The sequence below is a fragment of the Thunnus maccoyii genome, chromosome 17 (genome assembly GCF_910596095.1).
Source record: "Thunnus maccoyii chromosome 17, fThuMac1.1, whole genome shotgun sequence".
Classification (NCBI taxonomy): Eukaryota; Metazoa; Chordata; class Actinopteri; order Scombriformes; family Scombridae; genus Thunnus; species Thunnus maccoyii.
The window spans coordinates 19327588-19345424 of record NC_056549.1 but is presented as its reverse complement, the minus strand read 5'-3'; the positions used below and the strand labels follow the sequence as shown (position 1 = coordinate 19345424).

The 17837-nt window shown below is 38.4% G+C and overlaps 2 protein-coding genes and 1 long non-coding RNA gene across 3 annotated transcripts; 1 reads left to right on the top strand and 2 right to left on the bottom strand.

The window, feature by feature from the left end:
* Nucleotides 1-1870: 1870 nt before the first annotated feature.
* LOC121882794 (cartilage intermediate layer protein 2-like) lies at nt 1871-7627 on the bottom strand. The gene is made up of 5 exons (XM_042391239.1): nt 7621-7627; nt 3513-3684; nt 2948-3057; nt 2618-2792; nt 1871-2023 (listed from the first exon to the last, which is right to left on the bottom strand). Exons 1-5 carry the CDS (start codon nt 7625-7627, stop codon nt 1924-1926), a joined length of 564 nt encoding a protein of 187 aa, XP_042247173.1. The 3' UTR covers nt 1871-1923.
* Nucleotides 7628-9213: 1586 nt separating this feature from the next.
* LOC121882836 lies at nt 9214-10295 on the top strand. The gene is made up of 3 exons (XR_006092162.1): nt 9214-9281; nt 9969-10085; nt 10252-10295. It is a non-coding gene; the product is annotated as an uncharacterized LOC121882836 (long non-coding RNA).
* A 3739-nt stretch (nt 10296-14034) lies between these two features.
* On the bottom strand, nt 14035-17775 carry efhc1 (EF-hand domain (C-terminal) containing 1). Its single transcript, XM_042391285.1, has 10 exons — nt 17548-17775; nt 16893-17114; nt 16502-16789; nt 16209-16358; nt 15867-16053; nt 15272-15498; nt 14988-15128; nt 14652-14865; nt 14224-14376; nt 14035-14072 (listed from the first exon to the last, which is right to left on the bottom strand). Exons 1-10 carry the CDS (start codon nt 17611-17613, stop codon nt 14041-14043), a joined length of 1680 nt encoding a protein of 559 aa, XP_042247219.1. The 5' UTR covers nt 17614-17775; the 3' UTR covers nt 14035-14040.
* Nucleotides 17776-17837: the final 62 nt, after the last annotated feature.

The window sequence follows — 17837 nt, the reverse complement described above, 5'->3', positions numbered from 1 at the left end:
TCTTTATACTGTGGAGGCATTTTATCACACTGTGGGGGAGCCTTAGAGGGCATTTTATCATAATGTGAGGGGACCTTAGGGGGCATTTTATTATACTGTGGGGGCCCCTTAGAGGGCACTTTATCATACTCCCTGAGTCCACCAGTGCCTTCAACAATGTCATTACACTGCAATTTTCCTAATCTGGGAGACCATCTATCTTTCCACTCATCTGGTGTCATGTTCCAGTCACCTCCTATTAAGATATAATCAGTTCACACACATATTCATATGCTGATGGCAGAGGCTTTCATGCAAGGTGCCATCCTGCTCATCAGGACCTAATCTAATGCTCATTCACACACTCACACACCCTGCTGGTGCAGCCATCGGGAGCTATTCAGGGTTCAATATCTCGCCCAAGGACACTTCGACATGTGGACTGGAGGTGCCAGGGATCGAAGCACAGAGTGGACAACCCGCTCTACTTCCTGAGCCACAGCCGCCCCAAAGGGAAGAAACATGGATGCAATGCAAGTGTGGCCAAAGATGGATAAGAGAGGGAAAGTTTCACAACTACGCCACCTGGGGAATTGTACCTCAGGAAATACACTGATGAGTACCCTTAATAATAAGAGGTCACACAGATTTGCCACACTGAGAGGATGGGAGACGGACTTCCAAGCATACAAGCATCAGCAAAACACCAAAAGATCGCAAGCTTTTCCCCACAGCAGAAAAAAAAGTTCTCTCCCCTATTTTCAAATGTACATCGCTTTGGATAAAAGCGTCTGCTAAATTAAAATTATAAATTTGTAAACTGCAAATTTTATATTCTGTATTGCGCACTGCAGAGTTTATTTTCAGCTTATCACAAGTGTTCATCTTCTGTGGAAATGTTGACAGTGTCGAGGTAGCAGGAATCACCTTGTATCTCCCTGGTCCCCTTAGTGGGTGTGTGTGTATGTGTATTTATGTGTCTCTGTACATATGTGTGTACATACAGTAGACTGTAAGGATTTGCAGGAGCTTCTGTGGGTGCAGGCTCACATTGGGAGCATTTGATGTTGATGGAAACATGGCAGAGGTGTGATTTAGGGCAGAGATTGAGCTTGTAAGGACAATAAACCTGCAAATATTAGAAAGACAAAGTGCTATTACAGTAATAGAAAGGAAGCTATAGGTTAAAGAAGAAAAGGCAAATCAAAACCAAATGTACCTTTTACAATTGTGCTTGCATGTAAACTCAGATATAGAACTCAGATCCAGTGACTTATGCTTTCCCACATTCCCATACTGCTGTTGCACTGCACTACTGTTCAGCACCTTCCACTGTCAATATACCAAATTAGTTCTCACCATCTGTTCAAAAACACAAATATCTCATAGAAAACCATAACTTCATGTAAGCCTATGAGCTTGTTAGTAAAACCTTCAGCTGGGTAGAGTTGTTATGGGTGGAACATAATGACATAATGAAAAGAAATTTGCTGTTTATTAGTAATTTTATTGCTGCTGATTTGATCCTTACAGTAGTCATATAAGATAATGATTCCATAATCACTAAGAAGAAAAGATAGACTGATAAAGCATGGAAGACATTGTGAAGTGTCCAGGTAAAGCACAGGTGCAAACAAAAAAACAAATAATTGCTGATTTCCATTTGACTGCTTTGGATTCAGGGTCCTGGTATTGTGCATGCTGGCGCACTGTCACATCATCATGACATCATAATGGGAAGCTCGAATACAACGGAGCCATCATTAATGTTATTTGTAACACCTGTGCTTTTGCTATAAGTCAAAATACCTGCTGTGAAAAAGGCTGATATTTCTTTCATCAGGCAAAGTTAAAAACAACATCTGAAAAGAAAAAAAACATCTGATGAAAATTAAAGTAATAAGAATCTGAATGTCTTCTCTCCCCATCGTTATCAGGCAGGGCTTAATGTTTGCATGGGCACCCAAACCGAACTTTGTAGTCGTGGCAAGTGCCAGATTTCTGGTCCTCTTTGCGGCAAACAAATCCCTGAGTTGGGTTGTAACTGAAAAATGATTCCAAGAGATAAGTAAGTCAGTATGCTATTCAGCGCAAAATGTTTTTTTATTCGTTTAAAAATATTCAAACAAGAAGGTAACGAGGTACATTGCTAAAACCATAAATTATTGTTTGAATATGACAACAACATGATCTATTTTGTAAAAATACTGTTACTGTTTGAGGTAATTTTGTATGAGCAGATGTCACTTCTTTTAAAATGTTAAATCTCTATGAAGAATGGAATTGTAAATTGGAAGCAATAACTGATTGGTGTATTCATATTTCTTACTCCTCAGAATACACAGACTGTATTTTATCATTTAAAGCTGTCAGAACAAGAATGAAGTAACGGCTCAGCTGGTTTAAAAGTTTCAGATGCTATGTGCCTATTACCCAGTTTCCTCATGGGGCTTATTAAAATGTAAACAATTTTAATGTAAATGTTCCTCAACAAAGTTTCCATTTACTATTTAAGGAATAGTTCTATTGATGATGATCAAAGATCTGGTAAAGAATTGTTAATGTTGAGAAGTTTTGAATGTTTTTTTAAAATTACTTCATGTAAACTTTTACATTCTTTCCCTATAAGGCAACTTACAGATGGAAGATCTCCCCTGTAGAGATGGCTGGGGTCAGTGTATCGGTGGTAACAGCTTCTATGTGCAGAGGGAAGTCGCAAATTTGTTCTGGGTACTGGTTCTTCAGAGCTCTCAAAGTCTCCCAGTCCCCAGTTCCACTGGGATCGTCACGGTCATACCACTTGGTCCAGCATACTGCAGGGAGTAATAAAAAAAGAGAAACAGGCTTACTGTTGGGAAACTGCCGAGCCAAAGCACCATCCTAAATGAATGCTTACGCACACAAACAATGAAAGAGAAGGAGAAATCCAATGTGCATTTGCAACATAAAGAACGTGCTCATACAGTACCTCCTCCACCGCAGAAAGGGGGATGACAGCTGAAACGAACATGATAATCATTACACATCCTTGTGGGTTGGTCCTGGTTTTTGCAGATGAATCCTACAGATGGGTCTGATCTGAAAGAGGAAACACAGAGTTATACTTACTGAAATAAACTGCTTGCATTTTATTGCATGGACTGCCAGATGCGTGTGGAATAAAACACAATGAATAGTTAAACATTTTGTTGATTGTTTTAAGACATTTTGGATATTACACATGCAATATTGTGACTGACAAATGAGAGGACACTCTCTAAATAGGAGAGAATTAGACCCAATTTTCAATTAACATAAATGTGTATATTGCATCCTTTTAATAATTGTTCAGTTGCATAAAATGTGTTGTGTGCTGTGTACGCTGTGTTATCCTGATGCTCAGTGGGTACCAAGTACAGAATAAAATACAGTAGAATAGAATGTGAAAAGTACAAACAAACAACATTAATGCAACACATTCAGTAGATCAATACGAAAAATATGAATCACTGCATGAAACACATTCAAATTATTCATCCTGGTACCGTACTTACTGAGTGTGGAGATCACCTGCCTGAGCCACACTGAGACCAGAAAGAGTTTGGGCCTCGATATCCACTGGTTTAGGGCAGATCTTTCCTGGGTTCTCCTTACGAAGATTGTAGAGGGTCTCCCAGTCTCCAGTTCCACTGGGATCATCTCTATCAAACCAGTCTGTCCAGCATTCTGGACAAATGTATTCAAATTGACAATTTGCAATAGACATTTGAAATCTTTCTACAATTGCACATGTTGTACTCTGTTCTAGATGAGCATCAAATGTCAAAAAACAAAAATAGATGCAATGTAATTGTAAAAACAAAAGGTGTAATCAGCTTGCAAATGTGGGTGGGATAGAGTTTTTTTTTGTTTTTTAAAAAAAAAAAGAGTATTAGACCTTTCCATACACAGTGATCCACAGAATGGTTTAGTCTGTACTTTAAATGTCAAGATAACCACTTAAAGGAATCTCTAACCTTCCTTCACAGTAGGGGGACCGCATGAAAGACCTGCTCCTGTGTGAAAAAAGAAAAAGATATATTTTTAACACTCTAAATTTTACTTTCCAACTATGTTACAAGAACCTGATAGAAAAACAGAAACAAAAACATCAAAAACACAGTGGTGCAGGTGTTAAAAATATCTGATTTAATATTAAATGAATATTCAGTTTTCTTATGTAACAATAAGAGGTTTGTCGTGCTTGTCTAAAAAGCTTCATGATCAGATGAAGACATGAAAAGCTGGTTACAAGGTGTGAATTTTACTAAACTACAGTGAAGGGCCTGCTGGTGGCTTTCTAGTAAAGATAATCATACAGATGTTGTATTTTGTGTATATTTCTGATAGATATTGAAGAGTAGTAAGAATTGAATATATGATCATTGTTGTTATTGAGATGGACCTACCAAAAAGTGATCCTGCAACAATGGCAACACTTAACTATTAGAGAAATTAGAAAATGGAAAAGGTCAGGATCACAGAACAGAACATACTGTGTATATAGAACTTGTAAATGTATATAGAAAATATACAAAAAACCCTGTATATTTACATTGAAAAATTTGGACTTATAGTACAAAAGGTTACACATTACCAGTTTGATCATGACTGCAAATAGTGAGACACCTGTTGGGGTAGTAATTTGCATTATAAATCTTAATAAATAAAAAATATGTTCACAACATTTATTGAGATGTACGTATGAATAAGAATAAGAATAAGAATAATGATGAATCATACAAAAAATGCAGCTCAAAGTGCCCTACAACAAAATAAATTACAGGCTTAAGTGCCTTACATCAACAAAGACATAAAAGAAATAAAATGAACATAAAAATATGTAAATGAACATAAGATGGAAAATAAACCCCTTTGATAATGTTAATAAACATAAGATAAAATAAAGTGAAATACGATACATAGAATGCTTATTTCAGTGGTGGTAATTTGAGACTTAATAAATTAAACCCAGAAATATTCACCACGTGTACACAATATGTAAGTCGGCGCCTAGGTCTCTGAAGCCATAAGCGTACCAGAAACTCCCTTTTCCCGATGGACACAGACTCACCACCAGTCTTGATTAACCGAAATAAGCCTCTTTCAGTTTACCCCAGAATACTTCCCATAGGTTTAACCTCACTGTGGGTCTTATCTGTGTAGGGTGCAACCCGAAGCTGCCCCAGATAAAAAAACACCCTTAGTGGTGCTGTGGGGTTAAAACACACACTACAGTCTTTTTTTTCTCTAACCTATCAACCACAGACCTCAGTACTCATGTAACATAAGATGGAAAATAAAATACATAGAATGTGTACTTCAGTGGTGGTAATTTGAGACTTAATGAGTGAAAGTATTTTGCCATGTGTACACAATCTGTAAATCTGCACCTAAGTCTCTGAAGCCATAAGCAGTTATGGCAAGGAAGTTAAACCTTTATACCTGGAGAAAACATAAATTGTAGACAATATTGTTAGACCTCACTTGTTTTTAAGAGTCTTATGGTAAATATAAGTGAAGCAACAAGCAGTCTGGCTGAATCAGAGATTACATGAAATTTCTCTACAAAAACAAAAAAGACTCACCTCACCCACAGGACCTCTCAGTAGATTTGAATGTTACTCTGAACTTCTGGCTGGCTTAATGAACCTCTCTCCTGTCTCTCTCCACCTAAATATACTGCTTTATCACAATCTGGAAGATATCCAATAACTGACACCATGTAAATAGTTACACTCACTGGAATTGTGTGTTGTTTAACACACCCAAAGACATCAATTCCCTATTCAAAAACAATGCTTTGTTTGCTTTGTACTGTTTGTTGTACTGTTGTATGTTTTGATTGTGGGGGACTACGGATGCAAATTAGCTTCAAGCTAACTCCGGTGCAGTGCATCTTTAATGTTTAAAACTGCACACTGTCCCAATCAATAAATCAAATCAAATTTATCTATCTATCTATCTAGTAACTGTACTGACAGCAGTGTTGTGGTTTCTTACAAAGAGATTTTAACAACATATTTTTAAATGAAAAATGTATTGACAGTTAACGTACACAGAGGCTGTTAAGGATTAAATCTGATCAAAGACTTTGACAAAGGTTTTTGCAGGAATGTGGGCCTAAACAACTTGTTTTTGCCAGTTTGGGTATATGATCTGGTCAACCACCAAATACATATTTGTGTTCTATTGAACCTCTCAGCTCTTTTTACAGTAAAGGAGCTGATATGCTTTAGTCAGGGATTGATTAAAAATTGAATTAATTCCAATTTGTAGACATATGCAGCATGTGACATGGGGTGGCAGGTAGATGTTACTTTATTTTTAGAAGTAACAAGCACAAAATTGTTAAATGTATGTCTTTGTGGGGATGCTTGATGAAAATTACTTGGGAACCTCTGTTAGAAGTCTCAGGTCAATACAAGCCTTGTCATGCCAGACAGACTTTTCAGCAGTGCACCTTTAGTAATCAGCTCCTAGTCGCAAATTACAATGCCTGAAGGGAGAACCGACAATATTATAAATGTTATATTTCCTGAAAATGCTTGGATTCTTACTCTCTTGCCATCCCCTCTGTGCACTCACAAACACATACACATACACACATACATACTTTTTTTATACTCAGATGACCAGCCTCTTCAGGTTGCATTCAGACAGGTTCACTGAAATACGTTTCTTATTACCATCTCATCTCATTTTTCCTGCAACCACTAAGATGGCCATACATTCATTCAGCCTCAGTACAATGTCGCCACACTATCACCAGGTATGCAGTGCAGCGATGAAGGTGCCCACTGCCCCAATGTTGCTGCTGTAAACATTTTATATTTAAGCAATAGCTCACTCCAGGCACCCCTTTGCTATGATATAATCACAATATATCACTGCCTGGAATGAGCTATTGCTTTTATAAAATATGAAAGTTATATACACACTCCAATTTCAAACCATTTTTATTAAAATGTTCATAAAGCATTCATAAAGGATTGTTCTTACAGAAATAGCCCCCCCAGCTGCCTGCACACAGTTCAAGGTGGTTGCTATGCAACATACTAGCTCATTTTATTTATCTTTTTTATATCTCTTATTTTATCTTTTTTTTTTTTTATCACAAACTGATTCCATCATTTGGCTATTTATTTATATTAATTTGTATGTTGCCATTTATTGTGCAACCACTGAAAAACTGTCCAGCATCTGTAGGATAACTTAAACTACTGGTAGACTTGCATTTTTTGTTAAGTGGAGGTGTGTCGCTTAGCGTGGCAAGAATGTTGCTCCACTTTCTCCGGTCACAAAGTAGAGGTTTCACACTTGTGGCCACCTACAGCTATTATCTCTCTTGTGTCAAGACCCACATCAGATAGTTTCTGAACCGTGGTGCTGCAGAGGCAGTGGTTAGTGTATTTCTTCTGCCTTCCTGCTTGCTTGCATATTCTGGGTAACATTGTGTACCTGTAAAACAAAGCAAATGACAGTTTTTACATTTGGGCTGTACCTTGGGTCATTAACAGCCAGAATAGTCAATAGACAACCCTACATATATTTATATAGAGTTTTTAGGTACTCTATGGTACCCTGATCTTTGCCAAAAGGATAGGCACTAGGTCCACTTACCAAACATTGTCAACACCACAGATCACAATACATCTTCTTGGGTGAAGATAGAAGGCTGGTGTGAAGAGTGGTGCGTCCAAGGGTAGGTCAGATTTCAGTCGTGCTTATTTTTGTTCATAATAAAATGAGCATTATTCATGATAAACTGATCATGAAGAAAGACAACACATGCAAGCATGGGCACCTAGATGTGATTTAAAATGGGGGAGCAAACTCGGGTCTAGGGCTCCTCCCCAAGAAAAAAACTGTAGTTTAAAACAAATTTCCTGCATTTCTACAGCACCTAAACTCTTGGATTAAGTCAAGAAACAGCCACCTGCACTAGTCTAGATTAGTTAGATTGTGGGTTCTAGGAAGACCAAGAATGCATCAAGAACAGTACAGACCGAATCACCATGACGTCATGTTAACAACAGTCACTTCTGGGTAGACGACTGGCAGTTAATCTGAATAGCGGAGATATGTGAAATCAGCAAACTCGTTTATTTCTGTTGTTGTTTTCAGTTGTAACTGTAGTGTTTAAAGATATATAGTTAAACACAGTGGTCCAACCTATCTGATGTTTCTGCTGTGCTTATTTTATGTACTGTGCTGCTTTGCTCGCATCTTTGATAAACAAAATCTATCTAACAACAACATCTCACTGCCAGTCGGACTAACTGGTGGCTGCTGTTGTCATAGTAGGCTTTACTCATTTATACTTACTTATGCTTACTTTGAATTACTTTTACTACTTACAGCTTATACTTACTTATACTTATTTACATAAACTTCATTTATTTCTTCTCTTGCTTAAACTGACATTTATTTTTGCTCTATGCCATTAAATTGTATGTATATGAGGCAGGGGCTTTCTACCTGGAAGTTATTGTAAACAAACATATAATTGGGTGGATTAGGACAGGTAATGATTATTAGAAGAATGAAGAATTTTATATTTGAGATTATATTTATAAAAGCATTATGTAGACTAAAATGGTAGTAGGTTACCTGAAAACCCATCACTGGGAATTGCAAGAAAGTTTCAGAGCAACAGAGAGACAGTGTCACCGTAAACATAGTAACTCACTCTCAATCCTGCCTGTGTGTGTACTGTATGAAGCAAGGGGACAAGAGAGACACTGACTGAGATTACTCTGAGCGGCATGCATAGGAATACACTACAATATAACAGATTTGTGTATATTTTTTATTTTTTGACCCCTGATGGTCTGAATAACTCGCTGCTGCATGGTGCTGCTGTTGCGCTGTGCTGCTCTGTCTTATCTGTCTGTGCGCTGTCAGTGTCCTCTTTTCGTGCCATGACGTTATCAGTTATGAATTTGGTTTTCACTGTGTTAGAAAATGGACATGTGGCGTGAGAGCATGTGAAAAGTGTCATTTGCTGGAGTGTCATGGTCAACCTGTGACAGTTGGAAGCCCTGCAGTGTATATCATTTTTTTAATTCAAGATAATTATATCACTATAATTAAATTGTTGCTCCAGGATGTGTGACACACCTCTGATTGCAAACATGCTGTGTGTGTTTCACTCCTCCTTTGTGTGTTTAGAGGGACAGGTGACATTGTACCATTACGGATGGAAAGACTGTGCCACCATCCTCTTCTGTTTCTTCATCGCCATCATCCTCCATGCAGTAGTGCAGGGGTATCTTCTGGATGTAAGCACCCATTCACTGTGACACAATTCCTAGGAAATTTCCTAGAAAGAAGCATGTAATTTTGTACTAATTTAAAAATGTAAGAACTGCCCCATTTGAATCCACATTCATCAGTAATTCATTATGGGAAACTTTATTCTCTGTATTTCTTGAATTGTATGCTACACTCATTTCTGACCTGACCTGCTGTGCACTGACTAAGAGACTCTCTGATTTTAATCTGAAATAAATAATTGTGAGCACCAATTGAATACTTTTTATAGGTGGTACCAAATTACATACTTTTTTTCAGGAAACATATTGGAAATATTTAGAAGACTATTCTGGAGTTACCTCATATCATCTCATTGCCTCACCTTACTTTAGACTTCATCCTTATCATAATACCCAACATTTGATTCCTTTGAAAGTATGAGCCCTCATATCATTGTTTAGAAATAGGCCAGTGAGGAAGAATGAGGTTTTATTTTAGCACCATCGCCCAGCTTTCCAAAGCGTAATGAAAGGAATACTTCCTCACATGAAGGTTTTCAGCAGCCAGATATAGTATTGGCTGTCTTTTCTTGTCCTAGCTATTTATGTTAGTGTGGCACTTCCTTGTGCGTGACAATAACAAGAGTCAACATGCCACCATGACTGAGTCAACTGCATTCATCTCTATTATCTGTTGTGTTGTTCATGCTGCAGAAAGTGAACCGGCGTCTTCATCTCTCCAAGAGCAAGAACACCAAATTTAATGAGTCTGGTCAACTGTGTGTGTTTCACTTGGTGTCTAGTGTGTGGGGCCTCTACATCCTCATAACAGTGAGTGTCATTTTAATGTGATAACTCATTGTATTCAGCGATAACTTTCTAGTTGAGGACATGTCACACATACTTATCAAGGATAAATAGTGTATTTCCTTTTGAGATGCACACAAATGACTGTATTGAAGGCTTTTTAAGTATCCTTCTCTCTTTCTTCTCACAGGAAGGATATCTCCTGCATCCCAGCAGCCTTTAGGAGAACTATCCCCATGTACACCTCAGGTATGACTGATGTGTATTTAGCACTGTCAGTGATATATTTACATATAAAATAAATACAAGTAGTACTGGCTAAAAGTATATGGCATGGCTTATACATAGTGATGTTTTTCCTTCAGTAGAAGTATATTTTATTGACAATACATATCTTTTTAAAAAAATGCATCCACATACATTATTTTCATTATCTGCAGATAATAATCCGGAAAATAGTGAAAAATGCCCATCACAATTTCCCAAAGCCAAAGCTGACATATTCAAATCTCTTTCGTCCGACCAACTGTCCAAAACACAAATATTTTCATTTACTATCAAAGAAGACTATTTACAATATTCACATTTGAGATGCTGGAATTATCAGTGAATTTTTTGGCATCTTTGCTTAAAAATGATTAACTGATGAAACAAGTTCTGACTGATTACTAATCATTTCAGCTCCACCACATACCTTAAAATGCACCTGTGCTTTGCAATGCGGTCACAGATATTTTAGTCATTCTCAAGCAGTTATGTGTCTGTTGTTGCTTTAAAAATTTGTGCTACTTGCCTGACCTTTTTTATAGCTGTCAATTACTGCTAAAATGTTCAAAATGGTGAACTCCTTTTCTCAGAGAGACATATGCAGTGTTTTTCATGTTCTGCACACACTGCCAGCACATTTACATGCACATAAAAAACCTAATTACTGTGAGTAACCAGCTGTGGTGTTTATTCTCAGATTTTCTCTGGTTTGGCCAGTCATCTGATTTCAGAAACACAGATTAAGAATAACTAATTAAACATGATCTAACGTGGCCATAATTCTGCTAGAGAACCGATTACTTTGCCATGTCTACAGCTTTGTTTTTTTCAACAAGCGCATATGCATAAAAAAACCCCGCTGAGCTTTACTTCCAGAAAGTACAAAGGACAGTAAGGAGGCTATGGGAACTGGAGGAGTACTGGAGTGTGACTAGATGCGCATGTGTGTTTTGGTTGTGTGTATTTTGGTATATGTTCATTAGGCAGTTACAAATAACAAAACGTTCCAGGAATATAAACAGAGTATCTTTGCAAATAACACCCGCTTGTTTTTCAGGAGGAGATTTGTCAGCTCTAGTACATCTGTCTGTATCTGCTGCACATCTCTGCAGCCTACTTGTTAAAGTAAGCATCCAGTTTAAGGACCTTTTTGAAAACCTGCAAATTTAAAGACTTGTCAGGAAATATGCATGGATAGTGAGAAAAGAAATAAAGAAAACAGTAATGGAACACTCTGAAGTTGAAGTTTGAACCTACATTTTTACATGTGTTTAAGGACAATCTATAAATATTGAATATAGTTTTCATGGAAACCTATATGGATGTCACACAGGATTATTTTCTTTGTCACCTAATCTATCATCTTCTTTTTCCTGTGCAGTTTGAGTCATGTGGGTCTGGTGCTCCTCTTCCCTGGTCGTACAGTAGTGAGGTGAGCAAATGAGCAATGTCCAACATGTGTGGATAATGATTCATTTTACTTTTTACAACAACTTTAACAAGTATTCAGTCAAAATACACTTAGTGTCCATAAAAATAGTCACCCCTGTTTACTTTTTTATTTTTTTACAACATAAAATCACCCTTGATGTGGCCAGGATTTTCTGACACAAATTGAGAGAAAATGACTTTTCGCTACAAATCGATCAAATGGATTCTGACAAGTCCAAATTACAATACTCTTTATTTTAACCTTTTCCCTTAATTTAGACTTATTTACTCCATTCTTAATTTCATTACCATTATTTGTGACAGTGCATGACAGCAGCACTCTCACACAGACAGATTTTTTTTTTAATACAGGAAAAGTGGTTATAAATAGAGAAAACCAGAGCAAACTAAACTGCTACATAGTGGTCCAGAGCTGACCACAGTTGCCCAGGGCAACGGTTACTGTCAAACCCTAAAAATTTAAGAAATACTCTACAAGCTTTCAGCAAATACACACACCACAGCCAGAAATAAATTTAATTTGGCACATCATGTCCATTTTCCAGAACAATTTTACTAATCCTTCTGCTTTGGGCCCCTTCAGGATGACTGTTTTACTGCTGGTATGTTTGACTCAGTCTTGGCTACTTTGGAAGTTTATCCGCTTCCAGCTGAGGCGCTGGAGGGAGTTCAGACACGAACAGGCTGTTCACAAGAAGGCTGCCGCAAAACAACCCCTACGGCCACTGAAGAGAGACTCGCGTGAGTATTAACACCCACTCAAAATGTTTCATAATACACAGATGTCACCTCTTATTACAAAAAAGTGCAGCATCAAAGTGTTTCAGATATTTTTCAATGCCAGATTCACAATAATCATAATTTTCCTTGTCCCATTCCTCTCTCATCACTTTCTGCTTTCTTGATTTGTCCTGATCACACTGAATGACTGTTATGTCCTGTGTTAGTAGAGATCCTGACCTGACCTCTGTTTCTCCCCACTAGTTGGGCACCATGAAAACAGAGTTCTTAAAGCTGAGAATGGAGCCTCTCCTCGGACCAAAAAACTCAAATCCCCATAAGATAACATACTGACTGGCCTGAACAGCGGCCTTAGCCCAGGCTAAGGTTTCTCATCAGCACAACGAGGAAGCTGGTGGCTTCTGGTTGAGTATGTCCTGAGATGTTACAGGGACTCAGTCGCTACAGACTTAGGCTTGAATGCTGGAAAATGAAATCCAAGGAAATCCCTTGAGCCCAACAGACATTTACTCTTCTCATCATATCAGTATTTTTTATACATCTACACGGCCTGCTAGCACACCCCAAGGAGCACCATTGTATACAGAATGATTAAAATGTTAAGTGAACACAGTATGCGGCACACATGTTACTGTGTGTCAACGTTGAATGTGTTGATGCATATCCTCATACATAAGTACTGTATTGGTTGTAGTGTTGTCTGATGTTGCAGCTGTTTTCAGCTCTTTGCCATTGAGCCGGCTTTGCTTGTTTTCTTGTCTGGTCCATTGGAGCAGAGAAATGTTACTGATGATATGGTATGATATGAGCTTACTGTATACTGGCCTTAACACTATCCCTTCACCATGTTGGGGAAGGGATTTTGGCCAACCAATAGAGTGGTCACCTGGGCTCCTCCCAATGATTCTTGTACTGCATTTGTCACTGATCACTTAACAGATATGCACAAGTATGTTTGTTGGATATTACCGCATGCCATTCCATGTTTTTTTTTCTTCTTTTTTTGTTAATTACTTTATTAAATAACACAATTTTCTGAAATAAGGTGTGGACTCATCTATTATGAATGAGCCTGTAGAAGTACTAGGTCTTTTTCTACATGTTTCTACATGTTATCAACCAAAAAGAAAAAAAAAATCATAATGTTCTATTTTGCACAAAAAATGTTAAGGAATAGTTTGACATTTTGCGACATATGTTTATTCGGCGTCTTGCCGACAGTTAAATGAGAAGGTTGATACTGTGCTCCTGAGAGTGGTGTCGATCTTCTCATCTAACTCTTGGCAAGAAAGCGTAGAAAGTAATACCTAAAATGTCAAACTATTCTGTTAACTTTGACAGTCGGTACAATACTTCTCAGCAAACTCCAACAAACAGATCACCCAATCTGCAGCAGGTCCAGTATTTATTTATTAGGGTAAATAAACACTATGTAGGCTTTGGATCATATTCATGTGGTCAGATTTGTTGCAGTGGGGATGACACTGGGGGGCAAAAAGAATCCAGCCTTTTCTTAACATCATGAAGATGGCTCTGCTATATTTTTCTCACCTGACAAAAAAGAAAGAAAGAAAGAAAGAAAGAAAAATAAATATGGACATACAGTCCAAAAAACATGAAAATAGTTACACTTACTGGAATAAATGTACTATTCTACAATTCTACAGAAACATGTTTTGCTTATTGGCTGATTGGATTTTACCGTTTTGGTCAGCAGGCTGGTTATTTGCAGTTTCACCCCCAAGCTTCTGGCGAATAGAATCCAGTGTCTGAAAAGGAATCTGGCTTGAGATGGACTCCAGGTACGTCATCACATAGTGGTCAGCATCGGTCAACACAAAGCGGTGGCCAAACACTAAAGAAAGAGAGAGAGAGGAGAAAGATGCTATCAGCTGAGCTTTTTTTTATCAACCCCCAACTGGAAAATGTAATTTAACTTAAGAGGTAAATAGTTATGATATCAACAGCTTAATTTATCTAGAGAGACATGTATGGTACCGTACCATCATGAGCTACATTATGGCTTTGTTTTTCTTGGAGAAAAGGTGCCAGTTTATAGTAAATAGTAAATATTCCACACACAATAACACAGTGATCAGTATAGGCCTTTGAAACAACTAAAAACCTCACCCTCCACAGTAGCTCCAATAGCAAAGTCTGCAGGTGAGTAGAACTCAGGATTTTCCACAGTAGAACCTGGCTTATGGATGAATGTCTTTTCCAGGAACTTGCCACCGAGGATACCAGAGTTGCGGGTGGGCTTTTCAAAAATACTGATCATGTCATTGGCCAGGAAGTAGGACAGAATAAAACGTCGGCCCTCATCCGCAGGAATCGGGGAGTCCTGGGATGTTTGTAACATAGACAGGGTGCAGTTTAGTAACCTGTTGGAACTGCATAAAACCAACAAAGGACCACTGCTACTCATACAGAAGGTTCAGTCAAACACAATCTTAAATGTCTCACCAGCCTGGCACTGTAGCGCAACACTTTGTGGTCGTTCTCCAACATCTTTTGCACGTTCTTTTTGGGAGGCTTGGGAATTAGAGACAAACAGTTCTGGAGAGAGTCTTCAAGTGAACCAAAACCATTGTAAGGAGGAACCTCCTGTACATATGGTCAACATGGACAGGAGAGGAGAAAGAATTATTTACAACACAGCCACGTGGACTATGGCAATACAAGTTATACCGTTTTTTGGTTTTGAAAGGAAAATTAAAAAAAATGAAAAATACACTTCAGTTTCTCACCTTCTTCCTGTCCTGAAGCACCTCTACCTTCTTTGGTACCTCTATGGGTTTCATTGTCACGTCTGGGTGGTTCTTCTGATAATAGTCTTTAGTGAAGCCATCACAGTCACACAGCAAGAAGCGACGTCCCAACAGCGTCATCGCTTCACCGACCTGGAAGTCTTTGGGGGAGTAGAATTCATCCACTTCCTCTTTTGAGACCTCCAGCACACAAGTGGGGAAGGTCTCTGGAAAGAAATACGAAAGGTGCTGATATGTAGCAGTTAATTAAGAAAATGCCACCATATGATCATTTTGTCATAGTATTTATTGTTCCTTATTTACTGAATTATTTTTTTAATCTCTTTTATATTATCACTCGACTGTTAAAAATATTTCCCTGCTTTGTTTTTTTTTGAACGCTCCCACTGTTTGCATCTTTTTTATTGTTTTATTATTATATAATTGTGTTGTATGATCATTGTGTAGTGCATAAAGTAGTTGACATGAATATTACAACCAATGCTCTATTACAGAGCAGTTAGACACAAAAAGCCACCTAACAAACGATCATAATGACATAAACATTTTAAAGTGGCACAGTGTTGAATCTCACCAGACTTGATTTTCTTGGGAAGCCTCTGTCTGCGCAACAGGACAGGGAAGGGATCTCGGCCGCTATTTGATTCGTGGACCTCTCTGATCTCCACTGTGTCGTCCACCAGGTAATATTGGATGGTAACAGGCCTGATCTCCCCATACAGAGAGTCAGCATCGTCCCACAGGGCAAAGAAACGCAGCACCTGATCAAGAAAAGGTTAAATGCACTCTGAAACCAGATGCCAGTATGCCAAAGACTGTGTCTCAGCTTGCAACACTTGTTCAACAATGAGACTATTTAGTGGCATTAAATGATGACTTATTGATGACTGAATAAGGATGATGGAATTTCCTCTACCTTGCGGTCCATGGTCAGAAACTGGTGCATGCGGTCGAATTCGGAGGGTGTTGTGAAGGAAGGCTGAAGGTTTTTGTGATGTTTGCTGTAAGGATCTACTGGCATTTGCTCAGGGTCGTTCAGAACTATACCCTCACTTTCCATAAATTCCTGTATACAGTGAATAACAGACGGACATAGAGAAAAAGGATATATTTACATCAACATACAGTTGCATATCCATATTTTTGTGTCAGACACAAAGAGACAAACTAAAGATACACAGAGAGAGATCATACTGGTGAGTATTGTACCTTTGTAAAAGCATCACAATGTGTGATGTGGTACTTGACCCCGTACACCTTCAGGTCCATACCAAGGTTGAGGTCTTTCCATTGGTAATGTTCACCACGTTCATTCTTGGGCAGACGCTGGCGTTTGATCCGCTTTCCCTGTGGTATCCCAGAATTCTCCACTGTGGGCTCAATGATGCACATGCTGTCATCCTCAAGGTAGTAGTAAATGACTACGGGGCGCACACGGTAAACCTCCTCTGGGGAGAACAGAATTTCCTCCTCGAAGTACGCATAAAAGCGCAGCACCTGTAAAACCAAGAGGGTGGTGAAGGACAGACAAACAGGGAATAAACTGGACAGCAACAAAAATCTTCAAATACTAGTCTTACACTTCAATGTGTCACTGTACCTTCTTGTTAAGGGCCACGTGAGCTGGGATGAAGTCTTCGTATTGGCTGTGGTCAAAGGAGCCATAAGTAACGTCTGATGTCTCAAAGGACAACCCACTGATCTCCTGCTGGATTAACTCCTCAGATAAGAGAGGATCCTGTCCGATCCCTACAGTGGGGCGACGGGGTAGAGCATAACCATTCCTGCAGTCCAGCGTCTGGGATCGATGGAAGGCAGATTTCTGCAGAGAAATATCATAGAGGAGGAATTATCAGCTTTAGTAAATTACAATATAAATATTGTGTAGTATGAAATATGCTGTAGTTAGGTGTGGACAGAATAATAGTAACGCTTGTAAGAATACAAGCTTGGAATAAATTATTTTTTAATTCTGAATGTTAAAATGTTAGTTGTGAACACGTCAACAGAGAATTTTATTCCTCAGATAGGTTTAATTGAAAATGAATTACAAATTTGGTCCTCTGATGTTACAGCAGACAGCAATATAACCTAAATAAAAACTGGAGGAATGCAGGGACATTACACATTAGGAAACAGTATTTAAAAAACATGGGTTTCTTGCAGATGTCTTAAATTTGGCTAACATTAAGTCAAACGTTAAAGCCTGGTTACGTAATTTACGTACACTTCAAATGAGTTTTGTCTCTTCTTACCGTCACATCCCGAAAAGTGTATCCTGGTAAAAACGGTAACCCGTGGCTGTTCCAGTTCCAAGACATTTTTTGGGGGGGTCAGATTTCTTCAGCAGCTCCTCAAGATGTCAAACAAGATAATTATGTTCAGGTAATTTGTGGAATTGAGTGTCGTTAGCGTGTGAGGCTACATGACACAGTCCCACTGTGCTAAGTTTGTGGTATCCATGGAAACGGCACGACGGCAACAAGAGTTCAAAAAAAGTAAACAAGTATTTTTGAAAACTATTGCTAGAAAAACTTTTGAGTGA